General features: G+C 45.6%; 1 protein-coding gene across 1 annotated transcript in view; it reads left to right on the top strand.

Moving 5' to 3' along the window:
• Positions 1-16,800, top strand: part of NOTCH2 (notch 2) — a gene marked incomplete at its 5' end in the record, with an annotated part of 80,136 nt that overhangs the window by 61,416 nt on the left and 1,920 nt on the right. Inside the window, 13 exon segments of the mRNA XM_010077586.1 lie at positions 819-951; positions 3,007-3,252; positions 5,250-5,362; positions 5,899-6,428; positions 7,213-7,560; positions 7,808-7,950; positions 8,383-8,593; positions 9,150-9,246; positions 9,749-9,917; positions 14,472-14,773; positions 15,134-15,281; positions 15,793-15,890; positions 16,799-16,800. The exon segment at positions 16,799-16,800 is cut by the window's right edge and continues 1,920 nt beyond it. Of these exon segments, the coding sequence (XP_010075888.1) occupies positions 819-951; positions 3,007-3,252; positions 5,250-5,362; positions 5,899-6,428; positions 7,213-7,560; positions 7,808-7,950; positions 8,383-8,593; positions 9,150-9,246; positions 9,749-9,917; positions 14,472-14,773; positions 15,134-15,281; positions 15,793-15,890; positions 16,799-16,800 (2,540 nt within the window).

Here is a 16,800-nt window from a genome sequence, read left to right as displayed (position 1 = left end):
CAGCAGGAAGAGGTCTAAATATTTAGAGCATTGTAATGCAAAGGAATCAAAATAAATCAAAAACACGTGCAAGTGGTAGAATAGCTTCAAAGAGGGGATAAAAGCAGCCTGCACCTGGAAAGAATTTTTAATTCAGTTTAATTCAGCTGTGGCAGAAGCAGTGCTCGTGAGAGCCTTTAAGACCAAATTAGAGGCGTGATCATAAGGAGATGTGGTTGATGGGCATTTAACTCCTTGCCTCTTCAGAGGTGGAGTTCTTATCTTGAAAGATTTTTTTGCTTGACGTGTGGTTTATATTAAAAAATATGTAGAATGCATTAAAGGAATGTTGTGGTCTTGCTGTTGGATGGGCAAAGTATCTCTTGCCTGTTAGGGTGGAAGATGCCTTCCACTACCTTCTGTTTCTTGCAGCTGATGCAGAGCGTAGTGTAGACCATGAGACTATGGTACATCAGCCTTCCTAAATGTTTGAGAATGGTAGGACACCTTGGAAGCTCATGCCCAGAAGGAAAGGATGAGTTTAATGTAAACCTTAAGTCAAAACTACTAAGGCAGTCTCAGAGCTAAAGGGTGTCAGGATTCAATCACTGTATTTTGCAGGAATAAAGTCACTCAAATTCAGCCATGCAGTGAGCACAATCATGTTGTGTGCTTAAGCTGGCTGGCAGTGCAGCCCTTGAAATCACTTGGAGTTGTATAACTCCAAAGGCAGTCATAATCTGTCCTGTTGAGGGCTCGTTTTGTCTGTGTTAGCCTTTCTCAGATGTCTACTAATGTCTCTGTTGGGAGAAGATTTACACTTATTTTTATACTGGCAGTGTGTGCCTGGATACCAGGGTGTCAACTGTGAATATGAAGTGGATGAGTGCCAGTTCCAGCCCTGCCAGAACGGAGGAACATGTATAGACCTCGTCAATCATTTCAAGTGCTCCTGTCCACCAGGAACTCGGGGTATGGAGCTCAGCAATTAAGTGAATGTTACAAGAATGAATTTTCCTTTCTGACTACTGGTTTCATGACGCAGATTCTAAAGGGAGTGCATTATTTTCTTTGAAGAATGTTCCCAAATTGCACTGAATCCCTTGAGATACATGTTTTCTCATTAAAAATAAACACTGCTTTTTTCTTTTACTTTTTCCTTTTTTTCTTTTAAAGGAATAGGTCATTGCAGTGTTCTTTGGGAATGTATACTCTGTCTTTGGCAACGGGGATGGACGAGATTACCATTAAGGTCTCTCCTGACCCTATCTGTTTCGATACAGTAAATCTAAGGTTTCTTTTTTGGCTAAAATCCTATGAAATATACTGAAAAGTTGCTTAGTTCTTGCATAATTCCCAGTGACCTTTACTTGTTTAAATTTTGGCCCTGAATTGTCCTCTGTCCTGGAGTCTTTTGTGGAAAAGAAGTTCAGTGCCTCTAGGCTAGCTTGAACTATTCAGCAACTTTGAGCTCTTTTATTAAAAGCTCTTTTTTTAACAAAAAAGGCCGCAATTACATAATGGTGGTTTTCAGTAAGTATGATTCCACAGCCTGTTTAATGTCGTGTTTCTTGAAACCTAAGCTCTCATTTCCCTGTTATATCTGACCTGATGGCCTGAGGAATGCTTTCTCACGTGACTTTTTTTCTTCAGTTTGTTTCTCAAGTCAGTTAAAGATTTTACATTCCTCGGAACTTTTTCTTTCTGAAGTGTGTCATCTCGGTGTAGGCAAAATCTCCAGATGTGTGTCAAATAGAACTACGTTCCTGGTTCATAAAGTAAATTTAAGTAAAATTATAAAATAATCTAACATGTTTGCCTCCTGCCCGTGCGTATTACCAGTTCATTCACTTTGGTGTGGCTGTCAGCACATCTCCCCAGTTTGGATAAGTGTTTATTTCATTGTAAATCATTGAGTTAGCAATTCTTCATGTATTGTTCTTAATTTGGTCTTCCAATTTAAAAAATAGAATTGCTTCTTACATCTCTACATCAAAGCATGTATTTATCTACCAGTTTCTGCATTGCCAGAATTCCTGTGTTGTACTAGAACACCCCTCCTCCTTTCAGAGGTTCTGAATGTACTGCTTTTAATTCTTCAGTCTTTATTTGTTGAGGTGAGCTACTTTTTGGATGTGACAATTTTTTTTTTTTTTTTTTTTTTTGCAAATGAAAGGAATTAGGAAAGATGTATATAATTACGTATGATATCAAGACTTAGCTTTGTCCCTGGCCCAATTTGAAATGAACACTTTACTGATGCCAGTAAATCGCTTTATGTTATATTATGTATAATGTGATAATAATATGTCATATCACCTTATGTTCTCTGGACAAATCGACTGTATTAAGGGACAAAACCCCTTGCGCAATTTATCCTCTCTGTCCCCTTTTGTCCGTTATTCTGTGTGCTTAAAGCAGAAGCAGTACCAGGCAGTCTCTTGAAAGGGAACCCCGTAGGGAGAGGGGAGGAACTGCCATCCCTAGCTGGTGTTGAGAGCTTACTTGTAGGTCCCCAGAAGCCAAGCTGCAGGAACGGCATGCTGGCCAGGAATCTGTGTTTCATCACAGTTGCTTTTCTGTTGGTTTGTTGTTGCTTGTTGTAATGATGCTACAAATGCTCTTTGCCGAGATTCAGGGTTACTGCTGAGTTAAATGAACGATGGGAGGCTCGCAGCCTTGCAAGGGCAGCACAGGGCTCTCTGGCTATGTTCAGTCACAGGGCTAAATCGAGTGCATCTTTTTTTGGTTTTGTGTTTTTAATTATGCCCTTAAATTAAGTCAAGCATGAAAGCTGCTAAATACCAGTATGACCTACCATTGAGAGCAGGCTGGATCTAAAACACATGCTCCCGAGGTCTGATGTGAGGCTGCTGAGTGCTCGGGGGATGGATTGCATTAAGCTGGGATCTTTACCTGTCTGTATCGGGGGCTGTGCGTGAAGTAGTCTTAAAACTTGATGAGCAGTGTAGGAAATGAGGCCGTGACACCGTATCCTCAAACTGTTGCTTTTTGCTGTCTTGACAGGCCGTTTCTGCGAGGAGAACATCGATGACTGTGTTTCAGACTCCAGAGTACCCCGCTGCTTTAATGGAGGGCAGTGCATTGACCAGATCGGGGGCTACAGCTGTATTTGTCTCCCAGGCTTTGCAGGCGAGCGATGCGAGGGAGATATCAACGAATGCCTCTCTAATCCTTGTAACCCTCGGGGAAGTCTGGACTGTGTTCAGCTGATAAATGACTATACGTGCATCTGTCGTAGTGCTTTTACTGGTGAGTAGTTGTAAACACGCTTCCAATTTCAGAGTAGTATCTTGAAAAACAGTCATTCTTTCCCTTTCTGGCAGTCGTGTTATCTAGTCACTTCCCTTTACAATATCTGATTGTTTCCCTTACCATGTCTCAGTTTTTAAACCAATCTTTGTTTTAAACCTTCTAAGAAATTTGGCTTGCAGAGTTGTCTCAGACAAAGGAATCTCCTGAGACACTTGGCTGCCAGGATTTTTTTTCTGTGGTACTTTTCTCTCCGTCATAAATTCACATTTCTAGTATTGGAAGTGTAACTGTTTATGTGTCAGCTTCTCCGTGCCTTTTCCTTTTGCAAAGCAGCATATGAATTTTCTCTATAGATCAGTGTCGTGGTATCCATAATTAGCTTTTGGCCTCCTTCTCTACTCCTCATTCCCTTTCTTCCTCACATTGGTGATGTGGTCAGGATGGAATACTCTATGCACAGACAGACTGTACATTCCTGGCTTAGTGATGTGATCCCTCCACGATCCAACTTCAAGTCACAACTTTGGAAGAATTTCATACTGTGCAAACTTATGTCTCACTCCCTCTAGATTTCTTCTTTGTTAGCATTGCTGCTATTCTGCTTTCTGCCTCCCACTGGGCATAAGTTTGGGCTAATAGTCTCCAGATGTGTCTTAACTTTCAGCTTTCCAGTTTCCATGTTAGTTTTACTTCTTAAGTATTCAGTTTTCCTCCATTAAAACCTTTCACTTTCCCTGCTTATTAGTGACCTTCTCTGCATGCTTTACCAGTAGTTTTACTCTTTTTGGTTTTAAATTTAAAGATGCGGTGATTTTCCACTAAACGTGTGATTGTCAGATGCAAAGAAATCACGAAGACCTACATCTGAAGAATTAATGGAGTAGTTTTTGAATGCATTACCTAGACTGACAGAAGTTCCTAAAAGAGTGATGTGAAAGAAGTGGAGCCAGGCTAGCTAGTGGGACACTGGTGCAGGTCATCAGATAGGTGGACACTTAAGCACATCTGTTAAGCTTGCTTTTATGAATTATGCATCATGTTGCTTCTGGCTCTCATGGAAGGGTTGCTGGAACTTGTAGTGGGGGGAGTGCAGACCTGCTGCATCTTAGGAGGAGCAGGGAGAGCTGCCGTGTCTCAGACATTAAATCTGTCTGGAAATGTTAGGCACAGAGGGGGAGCATGCTTCTTCCTCTAGCTGTTCATCTTCTGCGCATTCCACATTGACCCTTCTGCCTGGGAGGGGACGGGGTGGCTTTGCTGTGGTTTGTGACTGATAGGATGCCAGGACTCCGTGGGCCATCCTGCCCTGTCTGCGAGCGCTCGGTCTTGGCTGCACATGTGTGGAGACGTCTATTCACTTTTTCCTATGGGGTCCAAGTCATGCTTAGGTCATCCTCATCTTTTTGAAGTCTGGTGTCAGAATTTGAATCTGGGAGCTGCTACAAATGCTGGTCAGCACAGTAAGACACCTCTGTCTAGCGGATCTAGCCAGCTTGCTTGTCCTGAGGGTTGTTCATTCATGGTTAGGGTGTGATTTGCCTTTGGGCTCATTGAGCATCTCCTAAAAAGTTCTCTATAAATCAGTGTCATGGTATCCATAATTATCCATTATCCATAATTCCCAAAAGGAACCCCCAAATTAATGTGGTACAGCACCTTCAGCCTCTGTGCCTGGATGGCTTGGGGGTGACAGGAGCAAATTCTTTTCTCCATGCTGGGTTGAACACATTCTTGAGGAGGCAGACAAGGTGGACTGTCCCCAAATATCCCTTGTGGATTCTGGGGTTGTGCCTTCTTCTAGCACTACTTTGGCAGCTACTTGTAAACCATGTGTTACCTGAAGAGGAGTTACCTACCTGTTCTGAGGGGAGGGTCTCACGGGAGTGTTTGGCTTGTTGGCTATTCGTTGGAGTGTTTTGCTTTGTGATGGTTTTCTGATACACACACACACACAGATTTCTCTGCTCTCTTCTCCCCATGTGTCTACATATCAGGTCGTCACTGTGAGAGTGTAATAGACATGTGTCCCCGGAAACCTTGTCAGAACGGAGGTACCTGTGCTGTTGCCAGCAATATGCCAGATGGGTTCATCTGCCAGTGTCCTCCGGTGAGTACTGTACGCTGAAACTGGATTGCCTGCCTCAGCTGTGGAGTTCTCTGGCTGCAGTCTCATTATTTTCACGGGTCCACTGTAGGTGGAGGTTGTCTATTGTGTACTACTCGCAGAGCTGTGTCCTTTGGCACTCGGTACCTGCATCCTTTAGCTTCCAGGTGCCTTAGGAGAGTGATGCTGCCTGTTGTTACCCCAAACAATTCTGCTGTTGAGGCAGAATAGTGGGATTTTCTGTCTTAAACCTAACATTAAGTTTTGATAATTTTTTTGCTATCCTGTGTTGTCTGTGCTTACTGCAAGATTCCCCTTGTTCATGGCTCTTCTAAGCCCATTTCAGAATGTAACAGAGCCTTGTAAGTTCGTAGTTTATCCCTGAGGCTAAATCCAGAAAATCATGGCTCCTGCTACGAGGCTAGAGGAATTATGGGGGATAAAGGGTTTGCACGTGACACCTTGCCTCCAGCCCCTGGAGTGTTGAAGAATAAGTTCGTGATCCTGGTGGTTTTGCTTTTTTTTTCCCCCCCTCATAGGGTTATTCTGGAGCAAAATGTGAGTTCAGCAGCCACAGTACTTGTGGACAAGTGAAATGCAAGAAGGGGGAGCAGTGCATCCAGACATCTTCTGGTCCGCGGTGCTATTGCCCCAAGCTGTCTGCGGGAGAGGAATGCCAGACAAACATGGGTTGTGCCAGTGCCCCCTGCCAGAATGGTGGAAGCTGCCACCCTCTTTCTCAACCTCCTTACTATTACTGTCAGTGCCCTGTTCACACCCAAGGCAGCCAGTGTGAACAGCCCGTAACTTTCAGCCCAGAGCCCCGAGGGTGTTTGGATCCCCAGTGTGCGGAGAAAGCCAAAGATGACCATTGTGATGAAGACTGTAACACTCACGCCTGCCAGTGGGATGGAGGCGACTGCTCCCTGACAGCGGAAGATCCTTGGGCCAACTGCTCCTCTTCATTGCGCTGCTGGATGCTTTTCAACGGACAGTGTGACGAGTTCTGCAACACACCCGAGTGCCTGTTCGACAACTTTGAATGTCAGCAAAATAGCAAAACATGCAAGTAAGGCTTGATCCCCAGAATGATTTTTCTGTGTCACTAATACATCTCCTGCTAGTGCTTTCAGTAGTTGGTACGCTTCATGCCTGCTGCTCCCATGTCTTCCGTTGTTTCTGTTGCTGGTCTTTGCTCATGCTGAAGGTTTGGTATCAAGGAGTTTCTGCTGCTTTGTGTAGTTTTCATCTGTTTGTGGAAAGAAGTTCTGGAACTTGTACGCTATGAACTAAGTTGATGGGCTGAGCAATGGTAATGTGTTAACCTGCTTGTTGGATGTGCCCTGCTTTCTGTGGAAGTGTAAATAGGAGGCATTTCACCTTGTACTAGATTTTAATTGTACTGCCTCCTATCCTGGATTTCACTCCATACCAGCAATACCTGTATTGTTACCCTAGCTGTACTTGCTACCTCTGAATGTGTTTTCCAGCTTGTTTGTCGTGGCACTTCTTCCTCTTCAGTTGTTTGTGATGAGTGGCTTCAGCTTTGTTGTGATGATCCTCCCTTGGTGAGACAGGAGGTGTTACAGCTTTATCTTAGTAAACAGAATAAGAAATTCTCTTCCACTGGTACCAGAATTGAACCACATGTTCTTGGGGTGTTGTATGCTTCCTACTTCCACTCTGCCAGACTGCAAGCTTATCCTGGGGTTGTATTTCTTCTGCTTATGTCCTGAATATGAATGTTATTTAACTCAAATGATGATGAAGAGTGTAAGGCCTCAGCCCTTACAGAGTGCAGGTACAGAATGTGTATGTTCTACGTGCTGCCTGTAACCCTTTCTCTGTTCTAGGTATGACAAGTATTGTGCAGATCACTACGCAGATGGCCGCTGTGACCAGGGCTGTAATAGTGAGGAGTGTGGCTGGGATGGTCTGGACTGTGCTGGTGACAAAGCTGAGAAGCTGGCAGAAGGGACCCTCATCATTGTGGTCTTGATGCTCCCGGAGGAGCTGCTGCGTGATGTTCGCAGCTTCTTGCGCACTTTGGGAACTCTCCTGCACACCAATCTGAGAATCAAGCTGGACTCCCAAGGAAACCCCATGGTGTTCCCATACTACGGGGAGAAATCAGCAGCACGGAGTCGACGATCTCTTGTGGTCATTCGCAAGCACAGAGAACTGGAGCAGGAGGTTATTGGGTGAGTGGTGGATGCCTTTGGGTTCTTCTGGCCCTGTTATGCTGGTAGCTCTTGCTTGCAGATGTCTGGGGCGTTCTGGACCTTCTAGGGCTATAGTCTGGTTTTTTATGGAGAAATGTAAAGCTATTGCAGCTGCCAAATTCAGTGCTGGGGTGGAAAGATTAATTTAAAAGGATGCAGTTTAACCTAGTGCTTTGGCAAAAGTTTCTGTCACTGACATCTGTGCCCTCTTGTTGTGTCTCTGCAGCACCAGGGTGTTCCTGGAGATTGACAACCGTCAGTGTGCGGAGGATTCAGAACAGTGCTTTCAGAACACAGAAGCTGCTGCAGCTCTCTTAGCTGCTCAGGCCATGAAGGGCATGTTGCCCTATCCTTTCGTGTCTGTCCAAAGTAAGTAATTGCAGAGGGAAAATTGCTTCTGGAGGAAGGCAGTCAGCAAACTTGAGCTTGCAAAATTCATGCTCAGATTATTGATCATCATCTTAATGTGTCTCACTGCTCAGTGTAGAGCTCTCTCTACACCGATTCAGGGTGGCTGTCTTCAGCCAGCAGGATTGTTGAGGAAGGAGCAACATCTTCAGTTCAGCAGTCACATACTCTAAAAAATATTTTGAGAAACCAGATCAAGGGAAGCCAGAAAGATGGGATGTATTCTTACAACGGTTGCAACAGAGCCTGAACTTTCTCAAGCCTTTGCTCTAAAAGCATCACATTATAGGGGCAATACACTCTGTGGGGAAGACTCTGAGTGATAAACTATATAGATTGAAGATCGTTGTCTCCACTTTGTTAATCTCATTGTATTTTAACTGGAATTTCTAGGTGAACCCTTGTTACAACCAAAGACCCAGTTGCTTTACCTACTTGCTGTGGCGGCTTTGATCATCCTCTTAATTCTTCTCTTGGGCGTGATGATGGCAAAGCGTAAGCGCAAACATGGTTCACTGTGGCTCCCAGAGGGCTTCATTCTGCGCAGGGATCCTAGTAATCATAAACGCAGAGAGCCAGTTGGGGAAGATGCTGTTGGACTCAAGTAAGTGTGCATTTAGGCCGCTGACAGTGTTAGAGTGTGTTAGAGGATTTTGAGAATGTGGTGTATAAATCTTTCATTAAAGGCACTTAATTCCATAGAGAAGGCTGAACTTCTTAGGCTATTTCTCTAAATTTTAATACATCTGTATGGGACAGAAGAACTTTAATTAACTGTGATCTATAAAATGTTAGTGAGGAATCTGACCTCCTGGTTATGTTTGGTTTTCTGACACTGTTCAGTTCAGTGATTGGGTACAGTTTGCATAATTTCCTCCTGGTGAGACATTTTTAGGTCAATAAGTGACAATGAACTTTTAATACATCTAGCTCAAGATGTTAAAGACATGACTTAGAAATAATGGAAAGTTTCAAAAGGAGAATCCCATTTATGCACTTTTGGCTTTCCACTGAATTAACCAAGTTTGCAGTTCTAAGTGCATTTAATGCCACTGTTGGCTGCCTGAGATTTCTGATTTCTTGGTCTCTTTGTTTGCAAGCTACCAAACGTATAACCAGCTGGTCAGCCTGCAAAGTAATGTGTTCTCTTTGTTTGTTAGAAATCTGTCAGTCCAGATACCAGAGAGTAACCTGGCCGATTCTGGACCAGCTGAACACTGGGCAGGTGATGGTGGACCTCAGCCAAAGAGAGCAAAGGTAAGGAGCTCCAAAACTTGGATAAATTGAATATCACCTGAAACTGCTACTGGGGAAAAGAGCTGCATTAACTTCCAGAGTATGCCCCTTGCTCAAAACCTCCTTTGCTTATGGATTTGTAATATATAACTAATGATACCTGAGGAGCAGATCCTCAGGCTAACACTGCCACCACCGGCCAGTAGAGAAACCAGGTAGCTTCTGTTCCAGCGTCCCCTCCCTGTCCAGGCCCTGCTGCATCAAAGGGAAGAGAAAGTTAACAGTAGTGTAACATCTTGCAGTTCAGGCCTGATAATGTGTGGTGGGAGCCGAAAGCAGAGCATGCCAAGCAGACGTAAATGGAGACCAGCATTAGCTTAATTAAAAAAAACACAAACAAACCCAAACCAAAACCAAAACAAACAAAAAAAACCCCAGCAAAACTAAGAAAACCCCAAGAACTTTCAGTGCCTTTGGACACTTGATGAGCATTTTGAAGCAACTGCTTATTTCCTGTGCTCAGGCTGAGGATCAAGCCTTGCTCCCGGAAGGTGATGAGCAGATCGATCAGCGCCAGTGGACGCAGCAGCACTTCGAGGCAGCAGACGTCTGTGGGAGCACATCGCTAGCCCTGACACCACCTCAAGCGGATCAAGAAGTGGATGTTCTGGATGTCAATGTCAGAGGGCCAGGTCAGTACTCTGAGGGTCCGTGTGTTCTGCCAGCCAGCCACAGACCTCCCCTGTCTCCCATGGCTGGGACTGCTAACGTTTAGAAATTGTACGGAGTGTACAGGGACACTGTCAGAACTTTCATGGTACTTAAGCAAAGCTCACGTGCACTCCAGCAAAGAAAGCTGGAGAGATTGGATCATGGTCTGTAGCGCATGGAATATCATGTAACGAGGAGCAAGAGTTCACTTAGCAAGCACTTGTAGGAACTACAGCTACAGGATTTCCTTTATAACAATGCATGCCTAAAAGACAGCAGCAGCAATTTGGAATGCATAATTGTGCTGGAAATAACCCTCAGCTTCTGCAGCTGGATCACAGCAGAGTTCTGTGGCAGACTTTGCTAAGGACTAGCTTAGCAGGGTTTATACCTGAGGTGTCTGTTATCTCGGGTGGAAGCAAGGATGGCCTTTTCCTGAATAAGATTACTTCTGGGAGACAGGACACCCTGATCAGCAGCATGTGAGACGTTTGTGCTGGAACAGAGCGGCAATGCGACAATCTTATTAATGATTATTTTTTTTTTTATCACTGATTTATATCCCGAGCTTATGAATTCAGGGAGTTGATCACTGTAACACAACTGTGAACTTTGAAGGAAACCTCTTTAACGCTCACACATGCATGCAGGCTTGCTCTCTTTCAATCTCAGATGAGGAGCTGCAGTAAGAATGCTCTTTGCTTTTTACAAGTGTAGCACTAAGTCTGTGTAACCTGACAAGGGATTGTGTGGGTCATCTGAGAATAACTGATTCCTGTGTTCTGAGAGGACAGATCACCAAGAACTTTATGCTGGTCAGAAGAACTGTGAGCATGGCTCTTGTTCGTATGCAGAGAGGTGATTCTGGCGATATTGCTGCAATTGCTTTTTGTTGGATTTTATGGGAATATTTTAATGCAATTTAATGATGACTGGACCCATTCTCTCAGTTCCCTTCTATTGTCTTTTCTGCTCAGTAACCCATTAGCTCCCCTAAATGCAAAGCACAGGGAAGGAGGGATTTCTGTGTAACGAGTGTGAGAACATAAACCATCAGTTTCTGCCAAGTTTAAGCTTTTCTTTATTTCCCCTATTGAAGCTTCTAGTTGTGTGGTGGGGTAGAAGCTTTCCAAGTGCAGGCAATAACGTTCTTAAGACTTCAGACTGCTTATTTTCATGTTCACTCAAAGCTTTGTCCAACAATAGCAGTGGAATAATACTGACCTGTGAGTTGCTTTCCTGCCATTCAGATGCAACTTGAAGCTTGCAGCAAGCTGCTGTAAGCTATCCCTTTCCATGGCATCAGAAGCAAGCAGCTGAGTTATTGTTGGGGAAGAAATCATTTTACAAAGTCTGAGAAGTGTTGGAGTAATGGGTTGGTAAGGAGGGGTAGGATTCCCCACAGTTAATGTAGCTATTCATCTGCCCTGGCCACCTTCCTTTTCCTCTGCAGGCAGAGGGAAGAAATAGGCAGTTCATCTCTGTCTCGAGCTGAAAGGAGTCTCTTGAAGACTAGATGGCTCATGCTCCAGTAATGCCTGGCTGCCCCTAATTACAAAGGGTGTTGAGGCTGGCTGAGCGGGGTGCAGGTGTCTGGGCTGGAGCCATGGGAAGCTGGGTGAGTTAGATCCTGGCCACAGGTCGGGGTGGCAGGTAGAACAGCAGACATCTTTGCTAGAGAGAGGGGAGAGGCGAGTCAAAACGCCTCGGTGTACCAAGGAGTTGTTCCCTCTCTTAATCCAGCACCTTCTGCTGTCTTTTGAGTTTAGGGGGATCCAAGAGGTCCAGTCTCCTACAGAAGTGTTGCCTAGAGGCTTTACCAGCAGGTTGTCTACATCCCAGCTTTCAGTGTATCACGCATAGAACTGTGTGAGTCCTTCAGCTGTACCTATCTGGTGAACTTCTGGCTTTACCATCTCGCTCCGAGTTTTACATTTATTTGGGGGCTGTCTTCTTGTAAGACAGCAAACAGAAAAGTTTTTATAAAATGCTGCTGTCTCCCCATGCTGTTCTTTCTCTGTGTCCCCCAGAGTGGTGAGGACATTCTTTTCACTGCAGTTATTGTGAGTGGGTAACCAGAGTCGTGCAATTATAGGCATAACTGGTAACACCACCTATAATTAAAACTGATTAACTGTCCCTATTATATGCCCCTCTTTTTCAGTTACTAAAACTTCAGTGGTTCAGACTGGAATTTTCCATGCTGTGTGTCTGCCTCCAGCTGGATACTTTTGGGTTCTTTTCCAGCTATTTCAGAGAACAAGCTGGAAGGAGGAAAAAACACATTGTGTCCTCGGCTTTTTTTTTTCAGTAGTCCATCAAGCACTTAATTGTGACGGTCTAACTGGATGTGCTTTTTGCTAACCTCATAAAACTACCCGTGTGTGGCCAACTTGGAAAGCTCTGAAAAGAGCTGCATGTACCCAGGAGACTTTTTGGAGGGTGGCAGGTATAGGTGTGTCAATTCAGAGCAGCTAGGTGTGATTGTCCAGGAGTCCTACAGCAAGCAAGACCCTTCCTGCAAGTGGTTTTCCCAGGGCTGTGGTGGTGCAGGAAAGGAAAGTTCCTTTCTGTGCTCTGTCTGCTCTTTGTGTTGGGGCAGTGCGGAGGAGACCACAGCCTGACTTGAATACTGAGAAGTATTCATCTGGGACAGGGAAGCAGAGCCAGCAGTGGGAGGGAGAAGCACAAAAGGGGAGGTATAGCCTTAGACAACAGGCAAAGAGGGGCTACAGAGAGGACTGGATCTTGGAACTGAACCCAGGCCCATACGTCAACACTTTGCCGCCATCCAACAAATCCTGAGAAAGGAGCTCGGTGAAAGCCTGCCTGTCCTGTGGTTGTGAGCCACTAGGAGGAGCGTGGATGCTGCTGCTGGAGGCCCCTGCCACCATCTCTGGAGGTGCTCCACACCGATCCCTGTGGGAGAACGATGGATTTCTAGAAAGTTTTGGAACTGCCCTACAATAGAGAGGCAGGAAGGCTAGGTGATCAGAAGTTGGAAAATGGGAGCAGGGTGTTAGAGCTCTGTGTATTACTTTCAACAGGAGATCATCACCTTGCTTGTGTGCACAAAATCCTAATTCTGCTGTATGGCTTCCTGCAGGCTCACGCACTTCATTCAGTGCAGATAGTGTAGACTGAGTTGTGCAGGCAGAGAAACTGTTGTCTGTAGGGTCCAGGAAGGTCCCCTGCTTGTCCATGGAATAAATCAGGCAGTTGCTGAAAGCTTGTCTTGAATTTCTGCTAGTGAGCCACACTGGAGAAGCAAAATTTATGTTCACCTTTGCAGAGCTCGAGTGGTTCGCTCCTGCTGCCATCTTAGTCCCTCGTACTTTCTAGGTGCCTGTGATGTGTGCGGAGTAAAGCAGTAAAATCAGTAAGCAAGTGTTAGCATCTGCAGTTGAAGTCTTCAGTTGTAGGTAGTGAGTATCTTGTAATGTTCAGAGTCTGATGAAACTGAAGCACTTGGCATTTGATGGATTGCTGAAAATACATGGAGATGTTTTAAATCTTAGTTACACTGCATCAAGTGGGGGTATTAACAAGGGTGAAAAGTCAGCAGCATGAGCTAGTCATGTGGACCACCCTCTCTGGTCAGCAGAGAGAGAGGGAGGCTCATCCAGGAGGTCTGAAGGAGCCTTCCTCCTTCCAGTGACGATGCAAGGATCCTGTCTGGATGAACGTGAATTTACCTTTTGCGGATGTCCCATCAGTGTGAGCCCATCACTGGAGGTTTGTGGAGGGACACGAACCCAGTATCTTCCAAAGCACTCAAACTGTGTGAGAGACTGCCAGCAGCCTGTATCTGTGAACGGTCCGTGCTGCGATGGAGGGGTGCGTGGGGAGCAAGGCGTTGTGCGTGTGGAGGACGCTACTGGCACACCAGTGAATAATACTGGATTAGATCCTGTTCCGTGGTCCCTTCCTACATGGTGTGCTGCTGGGAAAGTACAGAGTGTGCTTGATCAGTCCGTTTAGGGCTCTGGTCACAGACGTTATTAAAAGCACGGTGAGGCTGGTTCAGGCAGTCATCCTGGGGCTTTTTTCAGCTTTGAGTGTTTGACTGTCACGGCTCCAGGTTAATACCTGCAAAATGCCATGAATAATCAGTGGCTAGTTGTCCAATAATTTTTCTCTGTCAATTGTTTCATTTCCCCAGGTTTGTGATTAGAACATCCATGTGGATAGTTAGTCATTTGAAATCTGATTTTCATAGCCCTTTCTTCTCCCTAGGAGTTTAGCTAGCCTTTACTTTGTGAGACAGTTTTCCACATTAGCGGCAATCTTTTTTTGTTTTATGATGGTCTTACTTATTTGAGAAGTCCCTAAGTTCTGTTGGGGTTGCAGTAGGTATTAAAGTCCTGCTTGGAAAGAAGACAAGTCCCTAACTGTTGGGCTTTAAGGTAAGAGAACAGGTCTGGGTTAAAGTGACTGGTGGGATCGTGGGTGCTCAAGGGGAGAGGAGTGCGAGAGGGTTTCCTTCCCTTTATTGTCACCGTCAAGTTACTATGATACCATCTCTTCTGTTGCAGATGGATGTACTCCGCTCATGTTGGCATCTCTGCGTGCGGTCAGCTCCGATATCAGCGAGGATGATGAGGATGCAGAAGATTCCTCAGCAAATATAATAACAGACTTGATCTACCAAGGCGCCAACCTGCAGGCCCAGACAGATCGCACCGGGGAGATGGCGCTGCACCTAGCAGCCCGGTACTCACGAGCAGACGCTGCGAAACGTTTGCTGGATGCTGGTGCAGATGCTAACGCACGGGACAACATGGGCCGGACTCCCCTGCACGCAGCTGTAGCTGCTGACGCCCAGGGTGTCTTCCAGGTACGGCAACTGAAGAACCCCTTTCAGTAGCTGCGCTCTGTAATTCTGTGAGCCGGACCAAGCTGCCCTCTCTTCACTCCCAGCCTTGCTCTCAGGCCTTGCACCATGTGATGGTCAGGCGAAACTGTATTTTACATCCCATTTCCTCAGGTATTCATAGCTTGAAGAACTCAGCATGCATGAATCATGTAGCGTGTATTTATTTGGTCTGTTTGTCTGTGTCACCTGTCGTCCAGGTCCTTGCATTTCAGCACTTGGGCTGCTTTTTCATTATAAAGTTTCTCTTGAGTTTCTGACAAATCCTCGGGTTTGGTCTTTAGCAGTATTCAAAAAAACTCCATGTCTTCTCCTGTTGTTCAGATCCTGATCCGTAACAGAGTGACGGACTTGGATGCTCGGATGAATGATGGAACAACCCCGTTAATTCTGGCTGCGCGTCTGGCTGTGGAAGGAATGGTGGCCGAGCTAATTAATTGCCAGGCAGATGTGAACGCCGTAGATGACCACGGTAATGTGAACACCACGTACTGTTCTGGGCAAATATTTGTCATGGAGTGAGCAAGGAGCGGTGGGCTTCTGCTCTGCCGGAGTGTGGGCTGTTCCTAAATTCTGTAGCTAAATCAGACACTAGGCTCTCCCGCAGAAGTCCTCCCAGCAGTAAGAGACCGCAGGCTGCTGCACAGTGGCTTGGTTAGACAGTCCTGGAGGAGAAGCAGAGAAATACAGAGTTGGATGTGCTGGGATTTCCTGGACTGCAGATGCGACTGTGGATAGGTCATTTAAAAAAAAGTTTAAAAAAAAATCACAGAGCAAGTGCTGAAAGTCCCATTGCGTGTTGGTAACATAGTGGTATGTTACAGTGTGGTGATTTCCAAAGCATAAACGTGACTTCAGGACATGTTCACGTGCTGTGAGCTGCACTGCAGTTGTTTTTTTTCCCTTAGTGTACTCTGGCCATCTCGGTGCTTTAAGAAAATAGCTCCTTGGTTTGTTATTGAAGTGGTTGGGTTTCGCTGCAGGTAAATCTGCTCTTCACTGGGCCGCTGCTGTGAACAACGTGGAAGCAACACTAGTGCTGCTGAAAAATGGAGCCAACAGAGACATGCAGGATAACAAGGTATGGTTTGGGGTGTGCTCGGCATGGGCTGTGCTTCCTAACTCAGAGCATCTCTTTGCTGTTGGGAGTGAGCTAAGTTCAGATTTTCTAAGCTGGGTGCTCAGTGCAGGTCTTCCAGACTCAAGTAGTGACTGGAACTCTCCCCAAGTGCTGGATGTCTTGTAGGATTTTTGATATGGGAGAGCAGGTTCTCTTCCTTGTTTGGCCAAGTCCTGGGCATCGGTGCTGTCCTGCTCTTGCAGAAAGGGAATGCAGTACACAGGGAGTGGTGTGTGAGAGCACCAGGGCGAAGTGCTGCTGGTGTCAAGCAGCTGGATTCTGGTTAGCAGAGACGTGGCAGCACAGCAGCAGTTGTGTCCTGTCACATTTCAAAGGATCTCAATGCGGGGTGGATATGGGGGAGAAGCTCCTCTATTTGAGAGACAGTCTGCACTGTGCAGACTTCCTGTAGCTGCGCTGTTGGGTTTTGCTGTGTCTTAGTCCTTGATTTCTTTCCTCTGCCAAGGGTTTCCTTTTTGGATTATTATGTATTGCTCAGTGGATTTTAGAGCTACCAACAAGCTGAGGTTTTTACTGGGCTGTTTCAGTCCTTTGTACCTTTTCCTCATAGGGGACAACGGGCGAAAGGCACCAGGTGCTTTCACAGTTCCTCCAAGCACCCATGGCAGAATAACTCCCTTCCTGCTGGGATAGTTTAGCCTGTGTGCTCCACTGCTGTGTATGAAATACTCTCCTGCAATCTGCCATTTTCAATGAGCACCTCTCAGGGTGGGCTGTTCTTGGTGACAATTAATGCGACACTGCGCTAAGCAGTGCTTCCAGGTGTTGCCACACCATTAAGGGAGTGGTAGCTGTAAGTCAGTGCCCCACAGTGAAGACTCTCAAGTACTTACTCTCTGTCTTTTCAGGA

This window comes from Pterocles gutturalis, unplaced genomic scaffold (assembly GCF_000699245.1).
Source record: "Pterocles gutturalis isolate BGI_N339 unplaced genomic scaffold, ASM69924v1 scaffold2658, whole genome shotgun sequence".
Classification (NCBI taxonomy): domain Eukaryota; kingdom Metazoa; phylum Chordata; class Aves; order Pterocliformes; family Pteroclidae; genus Pterocles; species Pterocles gutturalis.
The sequence above is the reverse complement of the archived record's forward strand: the minus strand, read 5'-3'. Positions and strand labels throughout refer to the sequence as shown.